The sequence below is a fragment of the Onychostoma macrolepis genome, chromosome 15, assembly GCF_012432095.1.
Source record: "Onychostoma macrolepis isolate SWU-2019 chromosome 15, ASM1243209v1, whole genome shotgun sequence".
Taxonomy (NCBI): Eukaryota; Metazoa; Chordata; class Actinopteri; order Cypriniformes; family Cyprinidae; genus Onychostoma; species Onychostoma macrolepis.
Window position 1 is genome coordinate 22,265,912 of NC_081169.1, and position 14,931 is coordinate 22,280,842.

At 36.7% G+C, this 14,931-nt stretch overlaps 1 protein-coding gene across 16 annotated transcripts in view; it reads right to left on the minus strand.

The window, feature by feature from the left end:
* The window catches only part of nbeab (neurobeachin b), a 294,439-nt gene that overhangs the window by 42,283 nt on the left and 237,225 nt on the right, over window positions 1-14,931 (minus strand). For all 16 annotated transcript variants that reach the window (XM_058799707.1, XM_058799708.1, XM_058799697.1 and 13 more), the window contains 3 exons: window positions 14,510-14,622; window positions 4,794-4,931; window positions 1,573-1,692 (listed from right to left, as the gene is read on the minus strand). In XM_058799707.1, the coding sequence (XP_058655690.1) occupies window positions 1,573-1,692; window positions 4,794-4,931; window positions 14,510-14,622 (371 nt within the window). The remainder of the gene's footprint in view (window positions 1-1,572; window positions 1,693-4,793; window positions 4,932-14,509; window positions 14,623-14,931) is intronic.

The following is a 14,931-nucleotide window of genomic DNA, read 5'->3' on the forward strand; positions in this document are numbered from 1 at the left end:
GAAAATGATCTTTACTTAATATCCTAATGATTTTTGGCGTAAAAGAAAAATTGATAATTTTGACCCATATAATTTATTTTTGGCTATTGCTACAAATATACCCCAGCGACTTAAGACTGGTTTTGTAGTCCAGGGTCACACACACACACACACACACACACACACACACACACATACATATATATATATATATATATATATATATATTTTTTTTTTTTTTTTTTTTTAAGTCAGTTAATTAAGATATTTTTAATTTTATTTTATATTTTTATACTTCCATGTCCTTTAGTGTGTGTGTGGGTACTCACTTCTGTGAGATACTGTATATAAATTAAAAATATAAAAATCACTAAATAACTTAATATTTTTCTTATCTATTATCTTATATTTCCAATAAATATCTTAATATTTTTCTTATCTATTATCTATTTTGTATAAAATAAAAAGTGAAGTATATTCAAATAAATAAATAAATAAATATATATATATAATTATATTATAATCATAATTATACTATATGTTATTTTAAACATTAACTAAAATATCTTAATAAAATTTACTGAATGCAGTATATGCAATTTTAAAATGCACCAAGAAAAAATAAATAAAGCAAAGAATGATGGCTTATCAGAGTTCATTATTTTTAGTGTGTGTGTGTGTGTGTGTGTGTGCAAGAGTTTAGTGATTTGGATAGTTATTGTAGATTTTTAAAACGTAATAGTCATACAAAGCTAGTCAAACAATGATAAAATTCATGCTGTTCATACATAATAAAAATCACCTCATGCTCCACAAGAAAAGACAAAAAAATCCCTATTTTCTGTCCTAACAGATTGGTGACCATTAAATGTGTTTAACATGATCCACACAGACACTGCAGTGGTTCCGAGAGGCCTGTATTTGTTAACATATCCAGCGTTTCCCTGTACAGCCGCTCACTTGCTGTGCATATCGCCTGCACCTCGTGTTGTTGGATGCTGTTCCCCAGCCTGGGGTAGTAAAAAGCCCTGCCTTTACATAAAAGACTACATTTTAAATAGCTTTTGTCATTAATGCTTTATTAATTGCCTGGGGCGAAGCTAACCCGTCACCGAGTGTGCTGGAAAAGTATGACACTTTTAGGTCAGCTCGAATACGCTTGCTGAGCAGCAGAGAGGGGCTGAAATCGAACGTAAGCAACGGGGGAACAACCATTACGGTGATGAAGTGATGCCTCTCTGAAATATGTGCATGCTGAACGATGTTTTACTTTAAATGTTTATGAAGAAAAATCTTAATTTCACCAAAAAAAACCCACACATAAACAGAAAAAATAGTGTTGATGCAGCTCAGAAGCTACAGGAACTAATTGGTGTTGCAAATCAAAACAATGCAATCCTGTTTGTTTTTTGGGAACTGGATGATACCAGTTTTAGTTGACTGATTGCACTAAAAAGAGGCAAACTGTTTATTCGATTCCTCACAGTTGCAGATAGTAATGTTGCACCTATATCATCATAACAGTCAGGCACTAATGACTACTTTCCGAGCCCATTTAGACATTACAATGTACAAAAAATAATATCTGATTACCTTCACATCTGCAGTATCACGTTGGCAGTGCCTCCACGAGCGGGCGATGCCGGAAAAAGTGCGGTTTGGGTGATCAAACTTGTTGCCGTTGGCGTTCAGGAAGAATGTAGTGAAAGGCTCCTACAATTGAGTAGACACAAAACAACACTGTCACTTTTATTGACCCAAATAAGCTCAAAAACATCTTTCCAAATGTGTGAAAATAACCGTAGACGTGTCACATGATTCTGACTGCTAATTAGGTGCTTGTTTAGACAAATCTGCACCATTTTGCGATGCGCTAATGCTATTCGGTGCCCAAAACATCTGTAGAATAAAAAAGTAAATTCATCTACATTCATTTCTATGGTAATTGGATTCAATCTCGTGATGGAGTCCTTCTCCGCTGCTCTAGGAAACGTTCCGTTTGCACAAACATCTCAATGTAGGGACTCATCTGTCAGATTATGAAGAGTTTGTGGAAGGTTTTTTTTGTCCTCTCATTTTCTGTAACAGCGCCCGAGGCGGAGTTAATTATATGGCCTGTTGGCTGAGGAGCTCAGCTCTGGCTCTAATTGGCAGATTCAGGGTCATCAGTCTGGGCTGGCAGTACGAGGAGTTGACATGGAGATGCTGGATCAGCCAGAGGAAAAGATGATGGTGTCTACAGTCTCAGTCAAGCCTGGTGTGAGAGCTGCCAAGGGGAACCTTCTAAATCATCATCACCAACGCTACGGGCCGCCTTGGAAGAGCCAATTACTAAGTTTTCATTATGTGTTTTAATTTTTTCTCGCAAGATGGATAGACGGATTCCTCATTAAAAGAGGTCTTTTAAAATAATGAGCTTTAATGGCTTTTCAATCAAATCACATACACAAATTGCTTTGTAAACAAACTACACTTGGTTTAGATTGCATTCATCATAAAATCTGACACAAAAACAAGTATGTGGATCTAATCCAAATACTCCGCATGACTGATTTGAGTTCTAGCATAGAACGTTAATGCAGTGAAAAAATCTAATTATATAACAAAAGACAACAGTGTATTGTTTATCATTGTAGACTAGTAAAACATAGTCATATGATGTAACAAATGTGGAAAAAACGAAAGCATCAGGAGATACTCAAACCCAATCTCCTCTCAACCTTAGGAACAACTTCATTTTCTGTGTTGATCTGGGCTTTTTTTTTTGTGTGTGTCTACCAGTCCATTTGTCCCAGATCAGCACTTGGAGACTCAGGGCAAGTGAGGACGTTAGCAGGAGACAATGATGGACATGTTTCCCAGCGCTCCGTGTGCTGTCTGAGAGGCATAAAGCTGTCACGTACCAGCCTGTAAATCATTACGCAGAGGTTTTTGACTTCTTTTTCACATATGCCTGTTTACCAGCCTGTGAAATCCACTCACCGGCTCTCTGTAGCGGAACATCAAGCTCGTGGATTGAGATGTAGGGGTTGATTCGCGTGTGTGGTGAAAGGACGCGCTAACGTGTGCTTTGACTGACGGTGATTTGATCCACTAACTGGGTTCGGGGTTATCGTATTGGAATGTTTTATGTATACGCAGACTCTTGACAGCATCATTTCCAATGTACAGCCATGATACATTTTGAAGAATATCACATTTTTGAATAGATTTTGCATGGTGTAACGTAAATATAAAAGATTTAAAGGCGACATATCATGAAAATCTGACTTTTTTAAAGTGCTATAATTGGGTCCCCAGAGCATCTACCAACCCAGAAGACATGAAAAACAACAACCCAGTAATTTTTTTTTTTGGTAAGCTTTTCTCTGCATGGATTAAAAAGGGGCCGCTCAAATTTCGTTCCCCCCATGACGTAGAAAGGGGATCTTATTATAATATTACCACACCTTAATCTGTAAATTTCCACCAATGGTGCCGCCATTATTTTTGCAAGCTACAACGGTGTACCAGTTCAAACGCCATGGCGAAAGTTTGAGCAAAGCATGCCTAACTGTTCTGTCTTTGGCTGCACTGATGAGCACAGAACACTATTTAGAGTCCCAGCCTCAGAGGAGACAAGATGTGTGTGTTTTAACATAAACTTGTGCATTTGACAGTTTAAGCGCAATAAGACATGAAGGAGAGTTTAGTACTCACATGCCGTGTGATAGCCGCTTTTTGCTCGCGTGCTTCAGATGTGTGTGCTCAGAAAACCATATATCTTTAGTTTAAACTAATATAGCTGAAAACGCATGATTTCAGCGCGATACACATTATAATCAAACATTATAAACAAATGTTTTTTTTTTGTTTTTTTAGCAGAGTATCTGACGTATGAGCTGTAAAGACACAGCCCTATTCTGGAAAAAGGGGTCGGGGAGCAGCAGCTCATTTGCGTTTAAAGAGACATCCACGAAAACAGCGTGTTTCTGCTTCCACTCAAAACAGGCATTTTCAAAATTATATAATAAATAATCTGTGGGGTATTTTGAGCTGAAACTTCACAGACACATTCTGGGGACTTATATTACATATGTGACCCTTGATCACAAAACCAGTCATAAGTAGCACGGGTATATTTGTAGCAATAGCCAACAATACATGGTACGGATTTTTCTTTTACGCCAAAAATCATTAGGATTAAGTAAAGATCATGTTTCGTGAAGATATTTTGCAAATTTCCTACCATAAATATATCAAAACTTAATTTTTGATTAGTAATATGCATTACTAAAGAACTTAATTAGGTGATTTTCTCAATATTTAGATTTTTTTTTGTTTTGTTTTTTGCACCCTCAGATTGCAGATTTTCACATAGTTGTATCTCAGCCAAATATTGTCCTATTCTAACAAACCATACATCAATGTATCAAAGCCTATTTATTCATCTTTCAGATGATGTATAAATCTCAGTTTTTTTAAAAAAAAGACCCTTATGACTGGTTTTGTGGTCCAGGGTCAAATATTGAGACTTGTATTACACCTGAGACTTATATTACACATTGTAAAAAGGGGCATAATAGGTCTCCTTTAATGTAATCCAAATGTAATACAAATCTTCAAATCCAATAAAAAAGGGGTATTTGCATTGTAATCATTAGAATATTCATAAACGGGTGACATAATTGCACTTCCTCTCGTTGAAAACATTCATAGAGGCCATAATATGAGCCAGAAGCAGCTCAGCTCAGTTAACTATCCAGTAAAACTAGGTACTTCCCAGATGTTGAAGATATCAAATTCCTTGCATCCATCCAATCAACGAGACTTACGATTCGGACAAGCCAGTGGAGGGTGGAGGCTGCAGTGGAATAGTGGGTTGTGTAGTGGCAGGGTGGAGTTTCCTCATCCCATGATTCATAGCGGTCGGCATAGAATACAGCACGCTTTGGGTTCAGCGCTCCGATTGGCTGAGGAAACACACAGATAGGGAAAAAAATCAGGAAGTTTGTCTATCTTGACATGCATTTTGCATTATTGTGCATCTATTTAAGAAACATAAGCAATATTAAGTACACTTTCATTTTTCAAAATCTACTGATTGATTTTAATTGCACAAGAATGACAACAAACCATTCCACACAAACTGTTATGCTGACAGAAGCCATGTTGTTCTCATTCCGTGCGCTTTCTATACACGAACAATAACCAACCGTCACATAAAAAAGACTTATAGCGAACATTACATCTGTGGAGCTGAGAGCTTTGCGTGCATCGGTGTGTGCGTGTGTGTATCTTCATGAATGTTTGATGGAGAAGGCTGAGCAGAACTCCTTGAGGAGAAACTAGTGGATTTTTCTTGAGGTTTGTCTGTCACGCAGTATTACTATCCCATGTAATCTTTGTTTGAGGTACTCTTAGCCTGGGCCTGGTGCACTGAATTCAGAAATGCAGGACATATAAACAAGTACACATAACAAAGTAAGCTTGAATGTTTCAGCATGGAGTCCCAGACTGAAAAGATCAAGCTCAAAAGAATGATTTGTTTACAGATCGAGACATTATTATTTCTTTTATAAATGCTCAATTTTCAGAGAATAACAACTTGTTTTTAAAGTGGAAGTGAATAAATAAGATCATTTCCAGTCACACTTTATTTTAAGGTCCAGTTCTCGCTATTTACAAACCATTAACTACGACTTTTGCCTCAATTAACTCCTAATTTGCTGCTTATTAATAGTAAGTAAGGTAGTTGTTAAGTTTAGGTTCTGGGTAGGATTAGGGATATAGAATATGGTGATGCAGAATATGTGCTTTATAAGTACTAATAAACAGCCAATATGTTAATAACAGGCATGCAAATAAGCAACTTGTTAATAATGAAAATTGGTCCCTATATTAAAGTGTTACCGAATTTCCGGTTTTGAGAGAACTAGTACTTAATACGAGTACTAATTTTTTTATACAGAAAATTGTTTCTTCTGTTCGCCTGTAAAAGTCCATCTGTACAGGAGTTATCTGCCCGCATGTCTGTGTTTCTATGTATTTATGTGTGTGTAAGGCAATCTGAAAGGCCTCAGCTAAAGACAGCGAGTAATCTAGCCTGGCTTAACCCTGTCTGACCTGATTTACACCCTGTACGTCCACACTGCTCTGCCTTGACCATCCTTCTGCTGTTAAACCACTCTAGAAAATCCTGCACAATGTCTAGAGTAAACATTCACACTGGCATTCAGAGCCCTGGAATTCGCTCTCCCTCTCTTTCACACACATACGGATGTTGATAAACCTGTCATCATACAACATAAACAATTTGTAACAGTCTCTCTTCTCTAAATCCAGTAATGGCTGAAAGTCAAACTTAGACAGTGGATGTATCCAACTACATCATAAGCGCTATTCGGACTGTAATTGTTTCGCAGGGCAACATCTGTAAAAGAACATCTGCATGGCTCCCCAATGATAAAAACAACTTTACATTTGCTCATTGCATGTAAACAGAAAATCTCAGCCCTTATAGCAGTTAGCAGCAGTCCAAAAAATAAATAAATAAATAAAATAAAAATTATATATATATATATATATATATATATATATATATATATATATATATATATATATATATATATACACACATACATATACACACACATACATATACACACACATACAGTATATATACCCTTTTACTTTCGGCTCCAACCATTTATATATTGTATTATATACTATTCCACTTTGATTTTATATTATCTATCTATCTTTCTATCTATCTATGGACTTTCCATAGACTTCAATACTTTTATACCGACCAAACAATGTTTTTTATCCCCTAAACCTACCCTTTACAGAAAACATGTTCACATTGTTACACTTTCAGATAAACATCATTTACTATTTTTAATTTTAAAAAAATTTCCCCTAGTGGGGACCACAAAAAAATTGGTCCAAATTGGTCCCCACAATGTAGCATAAACAAGTATGCACACACACACACGCACACGCACACGCACACACACACACACACACACACAAACACACTTAGAAAAACAAAGAAATTACAACATTTTGAAATTATAAGCATTACTATTAATGACCAAAATATTTTATTTTACCACAGGCAAAATTAGTTCTTGCATCAGACCTTGTTGCGAATGAAGACTGTGACCAAGTAAAACATTTCTTTAAATTAGCTCATGGAGGCCAGTCGAGCTTTTCAGACTCCCAATGTTTAAGAAAATAAGCAGTCATCACTCAATTAAGAAACTTTTAGATTGCAACAAATTGGCCTCCATAGCTTTTCAATCAACAGGCGACGCAGGTACTTGGGCAGTCAATATTAATATACTACGTGTTATTGACGAGGAGGACAGCGCCGGCCCTAGAGGGAGATCAATACTCCCCGAGATCTCGAGTGTGAGCGTGGGAGAGCGTTTGGTTGTTTAGAGCAGTGTGGGAAATTTGTCTAGACTCAAAGCATAGCATAAATAACAGAGCAATGTCATAACAAATAGCTCTAAGAGCTGAGATATATCTGGCATTTTTTGAATAGAAAGGAAACAACACTACACGGTTTAATGCAGAGGATAATGACCACAAACAAATTCGTCATTTGCTGTTTTTTCCAGAAAGATCTGAGCCTACTTGGATCACGGTTTGGCAAAGTAACTTCAAACCCATTCCTCAACCCTGCTGCCTTTCATTCCCTTCCTTTTTAATGACCATCCACGCCGATGTTAGCACGGTTGGGGCGAATGAAAGAGAAGTTTATGGAGATCTGCTGAGATTTATGAGCTGATAATGACCTGCCATGTGACGTCTAGGGCTGACCGTGATTGGGTGAGCAGCCACAGGAAGTCTAGCACACTGTAAAAACCTTCTGAGTGGGACCGGTGCTGGCTGCAAGATGAGTCCATCTCATAGCAGCAAAAAGACCCACTTAACCGAGGAAACATTGTGCTTGGCATGACATGGAGTGTTTGCCCGGTTCAGCACAGCAGCTGTGGAACAGACAGGCAAATGTTTTCCAGCGCTGTGTCAAATACCAGCAAAACTGTCCGTCTTTGTTTTCAGTTGTGTAGATATAGTCATTTTAAAACTGCATTATGACAACTTCTGGAGAAGCTAATGCTCTGAAAGAGAGTAAAAGCTATGCTAAAGGAGTATAAAACAAAAAATACACATTCTGATTTTTTATCTACTCATGTTCCAACAACTTATGTTCTATTTTTATGTTGTCTTTTAAAAGGACAAAGCTGCTACTGTGCTTTTTTGGGGAAACGAGGGGAAAAAAATAAAAACATCTATGCTAACCGCACTAGCCATCTAGCAATTTACTGTTTCCTATTCAAAGTTCAATGACATGCTCAGTGCACTTAACAGGGTGAACAAAGGACCATGTAATTGTCTTATGCAAGACCCTGTAGGGAATCGGTCTTAAATAAAAAACAGGACTTGGTGTAAATTTAAAGTTTTCCAGACTCCCGTTCCCCAAGCTATCTGGAGGAAACACCCCATAACAGATGCTAATAGTGAGAGCAGGGCAGCTGATAAAGAATTTAAAAAAGCAACTTTCACAAATCTAGAGTCCTGTCAAAGAAGGAAAGAAGAAAAAAACTCCTGGGACTGCAAAGAGAATTCTGGATCTTGGCAAAAGACATAGATTTTCCCCCCATTCAAAATGTACCAGAAGTTGTAATACTTCACACGCTTTTATTAAAAAATCCAGATATACTAATAGTAATATTATAGTAATATAATACACACACATACATACATATATTAAAGAAATAGCAACTAATTAACTATATGGCTATGTGATATCTGAAAATGTGTTCATTTTTATCAATTATAATTAGTAGGCATACATATGGGCACAAAGTAAAGGTCGCCAGTGCATATATCACATCACACATATTACTCAAGTATTTAATGAAGAATATGAACACATCCCTGGTGACCTAATTAAATGAAACCCTCAGAGACACCTGTGCAGGGACAATATGTGTTCCATAAGATAATTAGCTGCTAATTAAAAAGCTATTTGCTGTATAAGAGACAATACGATTTAAGATGCCACAAAAAAAGCTTTAAGCATCCATTTGTTCACTCTCTATAAAAGAAAAGCATTTGACTTTGGGTTAAGCTATATATATATATAACGGCTGTCCTGTTTTAAATACTTTTTAAAAGAAGATGCAAAGATTTATTCTGCTAATGAGCTGGAACAATATAAATGCAGGCTTCGAGTCTAACATTTCGCTGTAAGTTAAAGATAATCGCACTAGATGTGTATGTCATTTTGTCTTTATGAATGCAACCGTTGCCTGTGCTTTCGGAAATTAAAACAAGTAGCATGAGACAATTTATAAATACGCTGTCATTATAGTTTATCTAATCATGTAGCTCCAGCAGTATGGGCAGCAGCTAAAATGAACTTTGTCAAAAAGAATTCTGGTATAAAATAGCAAAAAAACTGCTTCTGACAGGTCTGCTTTGTGGAGCTCGTGAAACGTAATGACAGCTAACCACAAAACAACATTTAAAGCAAGTCCTCCTCTACTCAGGTTACCTCATTTTGCTGCACACAAACTACAGCCTCAAGAACAATTATCATTCTGTGGGCTACTCTCTCATGTTCAAACGATAAGCCAGTCATTTATCCATAGCAACACACCAGAGTGCCGTCATTTGGTGCAATCTGCACTACCTCCCCTGGAGACGCTCATTCTGTATTTCATATATCAGAGAAAATTGCATTAAGGATGTGTGTGCCGGCAGTGTGCTGTCAGGAGGAGTAGCACTTGTTTTCACTGGCCTCGTCAGCCTGCGAGAGCACAATGTGCAGCTTCGGTCTAATGCAATCAAGCTCCCGCAAGTCAAAACAAAGCAGATGCGGCTCCAAAAAACACTTGCCGAGCACCGAGGAAGCAGATGAGGATGGTGGCAGAGAGGAGAAAAAACAGATATGGCATCTCTGAGAGCAAATGCAGCACGGTCTTTAGTTAGCCCGCTCGGCGTTACCCATAATGCACTTCTCTGTGATGAGCTGGTAAACAGCTGGAAGGCTGGGTGTAAGAAAAAGTCTTCTCCAATGCCTTTTGATTTTAAGTTTCATCATAAAGGACTAAAAATGTAATCAGAAAAATACTTATATATAAATAAATAAGTAAATAAATAAATACATACATACATGCATAAATTTAGAGAGAACCCAACTAACTGAAATTGTATACTTTTGTAAAACATAAAACAATATTTATGTAAAAGTTAAATATATATAACGTAATAATATGATATAATATATAATATGTATCTGCATAAGTGTATGTGTGCGTGTGTGTGTCCAAATCTTTTTATTTTCATTTTCAACATAAACACATTTAAATAAAAAATAATAAAATAAAAAAATAATAGAAATAGAATATTTTCAAAAAAATAATACTATATTTATGTAAAGGTTATGTGAAAATTAAAAATATTGTGAATATATATATATACATAATTTTACACACACACACACACACAAAGAGTATATATATGGGATTTTTAAAATACATTTTTGAAAGAAAGAGTCTAAATAAATAAATTTAGAGACAACTGGCAAACCCAACATGAAAACTTCTGTATTTATGAAAAAAAAAAAAAAATTGTAAAAGTTATGTGAAATTTATGAAAATTATAAATAACTTATGAGATTTTTTTTTTTTTTCACTGATACATGGGAATTCTTCCAGGTGTTTGAAAAAGCCTCCACATTTTTTTATTTTAATTTTCAACAAACACATTTAAATAAAAATAAAATAAATAAATAATAGAAATAGAATATTTTAATAAATAAAAGCATTAGGCATTATAATTTATGCATTAAAACAAATAGCCTACATAAATTTAGAGATAAAAGAACTGGCAACCCAATGTATAACTGAACTTCTATATTTACATATTATAAGTTCTAATGTGTAAAAATGATAAACAACTCGTGAGAATTATTTGACTGATACATGGGGATTCATATTTGGTGAGATAATTGTGTGAATGCAAGTCCAGTCAACTAGAATTACGTTCGCTTGAACAATCAGACATTCATAACAAGAGATTTGCACAACTCAGGTAATTATGTTTGCTGTCAGTTCTCCGCTCTACCTCGCTAGCCCACTCGAAAAGATCCGTTAGAGACACTTCATCTAATTTCCTGTCAAAGCTGCACAAAAGAAGTGGAATAACGCACTATAGCAGCAGAGAGTTGGCGCGGGTGCGCTCGGTGCGGGTCTAGCGTATGATGGCTTCGCATTAGCACGCGCCAATTAATAGCTGCGAGCGAGACGGCTTCCCTTTTCTATCAGCCACCTGTCCGTCAAAAAGGAAATAATCATTAGATTCTAATAAATCTGTCCGCCATGTCAATGTAGCTGCCATGCAAAAATGTGCTAGTCTTAGCCCCGGGGTGCCCAGAGACCTGTTTTTCGTTATTCGCTGTACAGTTGAATGCGCACACCATTGGTGGAGTAACTTCAGGTGTGTATTGTAGGTGGGGTTGAGAGGGGAATTATGGCACATATCAAGCAGGATATTTCGGCAGTTCTCTACAATGCTGCCCATCAGGACAGCGCTGCAGGGCATTCTCACCAGCATGACTGGCAGCTGTTTCCTGCCGGACAGGTCACGTGATCACGGCTCACGGAACGGCGGTGCATGGTTTGCGTGTCTGGGGCTCTGGGAGTTGTGTGAGAATGGCAGGTGAGAATTTGAGGGTGTGTTCAGAAGAACCGGCAGCCCAACTTATATGTTTTCCAAGACACGTTTGCAATGCTAGACGGCAATATTTGCTTTTTGGGTTTATTGAGGACATATACACGTACTAAAGGCTGACTATTTGTTGATGCCCTCAATAAACCCAAGTTTGTGATTGTATATATAAACTGAGATAGTTGAGAGTTGAATTATAAATGTATTTTAAATTTCAATTTAGTTCTGGAATTTAAAATGATGCAGGACACAGAATTTGAATGAAAGGAAGTAGAATTTAAATTAATTGGAACTTTATCAAATTTATACCGTATAGCTAAATTTATAGTTAATTACAGTATAGCTAAAAAACTGGATTGATAAAGCCTTGTTTGAAGCTTGACGTAAAATACAGATAGATAGATAGATAGATAGATAGATAGATAGATAGATAGATAGATAGATAGATAGATAGATAGATAGATAGATAGATAGATAGATAGATAGATCAAATCCCAATTGAACTTCCAGCATGATGCATCCAATTCAATTCAAATTCACATTCATGAATTCAACAGAAGCCAATTCTTCAGTTCTGAATTTTGCTCAGCCCTGCTGCTAATCTGTAGCATGGATGAACACAAATTTTTATAATATTCGGGGGAAAAAGAAGAGGAACCGAACAAAGCATATTCCTCACAAAGCCAAGAAAGCCGCCTACCTCATTATCTACAATAACACACACTCCCCTCCTACGCACATTCACCCCGAGGCTGCACACCCCTCCATACATTATTGAACAAAGGCAGGGGTCTTCACAGCAAGGGACTCGGGAGGGAGGTTAAAGCCCCCGGTTTTGTCTCGGCAGCACTGAACCTTCAGAGGTTAGAGCCCCAGGTTGGCCAAGGACATGCGCCAGGACGGCCGCAGGCCTGTGAACTCCTGCTAATGAAGGCAGCTCAAGCTGGTAAACAGCACAGGGTGGATGTCACAAGCATACATTACAATACATCACTGTCTTCCTCAGGCCAGGGGGCTTCCTCTGCCCACCTGGTGCCATGCTGACATGTTCAGGGAGTACAGCGCTGTAGGAAGAGGGATTTTAAACAGACTTTACTAATGCTGAATGAAGAAAGGGTAAGTATTATAGCTAAGGTTAAACATAGTCAACAGCGCTAGATCTTTTCCACAAACTTATTCCGACCAAGAACTGGCCACTTAGACAGTCTCCACAAATGGTTGTGGAGAAAACAGCAAAACAACAGCGGAACAGTCTTCTAGTCTGCAGTTTTAGAAATGATTTGGAAATGAGGATAGGAGTGGGTGTGGGAGAGAGAGAGTTATATAGAGAAAGATACGCTCAGACAGGAATGTGGTTGTTTTCAGGTCAGTGAGCTTGTGAGATGTAAACGTAAGCAAATGAGTGAATGAGAAAGAGAGAACATGACAACCTGATGAAGGTATAGAGGAGCTGGAGAGGAGAAGTGGAGATAGAAATGTAAATGATTTACTTCTAAAGCATACAAATCTAAAACCATGAACTCTGTGAGTGTACAGTATATGTATCTAAAATCCGATTCAATTACTGACTATCACACATTTTTACCATGATTTACAGAAGACACCACTTAAATGTCATTCTGTGTTCATAGAGTTCAGAGTTCATATACCAAAAAATCTTGTCAGACATATTTAGAACAAGAATAAGATGACATTAAAAGATACCAGTGCAGCCCAAAAACTAATTAATTATCATTTTATATATATATATATATATATATATATATATTTATTATTTATGCCATGGTCTGTCTGAATACTTGATTCTGATTGGCTGGCAGGTGTTGATTAAATTCATTGAACTGCACAGGTAGTTCCAGGTCAGTTTAATCACGTTCTATATTAATGCGCTTCCTATAAACATTGGTAACCAAAGTAACATACAGTTACAGTTGAATAGTAATACAGACGAAAATAACCGTCATTTTTATCGCTCCGGTCAAATATTGCAGCACAAATATTGTTAACATCTTTAATATGTGAATGCTGGGAAATGACCATGGCATAAACGGGATAATCCGCTGCGCGTCGGGTGGTTCTTCGCCTCCACGTCGTGCATTCAAATCGTTTAATGCACAGCTAGCCATTGATTATCCCTTACATATATGATGGAACATTATTTCACCCATATTTTGACTTTTTTTTTTTTTCAAAAGTTATTTGAAACATTAAAGTAGTAGAAAACGTACTTGCTGTTAATAGGCTTTCTGTTTATAAGACCACTTTTATACATTTTATTTGATGTGCACACCAAAATATGATAGATAGAACGATAGATAGAGCGATAGATAGATAGATAGATAGATAGATAGATAGATAGATAGATAGATAGATAGATAGATAGATAGATAGATAGATAGATAGATAGATAGACAGACACTCAGAACGATAGATAGATAGATAGATAGATAGATAGATAGATAGATAGATAGATAGATAGATAGATAGATAGATAGATAGATAGATAGACAGATAGATAGACACTCAGAACGATAGAATGATAGATAGAACGATAGAACAATAGATAGATAGAACGATAGATAGAACGATAGAACAATAGATAGATAGAACGATAGATAGAACGATAGAACAATAGATAGATAGAACGATAGATAGAACGATAGAACGATAGATAGATAGATAGATAGAACGATAGATAGATAGATAGATAGATAGATAGATAGATAGATAGATAGATAGATAGATAGATAGATAGATAGATAGATAGATAGATAGATAGATAGATAGATTGATGTGTTTTTACCTTTGAAAGATCCCTGAAGTTGCCAGGAACTGTGAGGTCCAGCTCTTCTGACTCATAGTTTGTGAGGACCCAAGGGAAAACAGGATACTGGTTCAGATCATTGTATGTCCTTCCTGAAGGAGCAAAGGTGAAATTACTAGAAGGCAGGTGGGCAACATAGTGGCAATCCAATAACCAGCAGCTGTAGTAAATCATTTTGTTATTTATTTTGCTGTTATTTTTGCAGGGCTCATGACTACTGGTTATTGTGCTTGTGTCCCGGCGAAGGAGTGTGAACAGACCCTTACTAGAACATCATAAATTCATAATTTGATAACATGATTGACGGCATGACTCCCTCGTTTATAAAAAGGAAGAAACAAGTGTGTTGCATGTAATGACAAACATCGTATACCACTGCGCGCTGAGATGATAAAAACGAC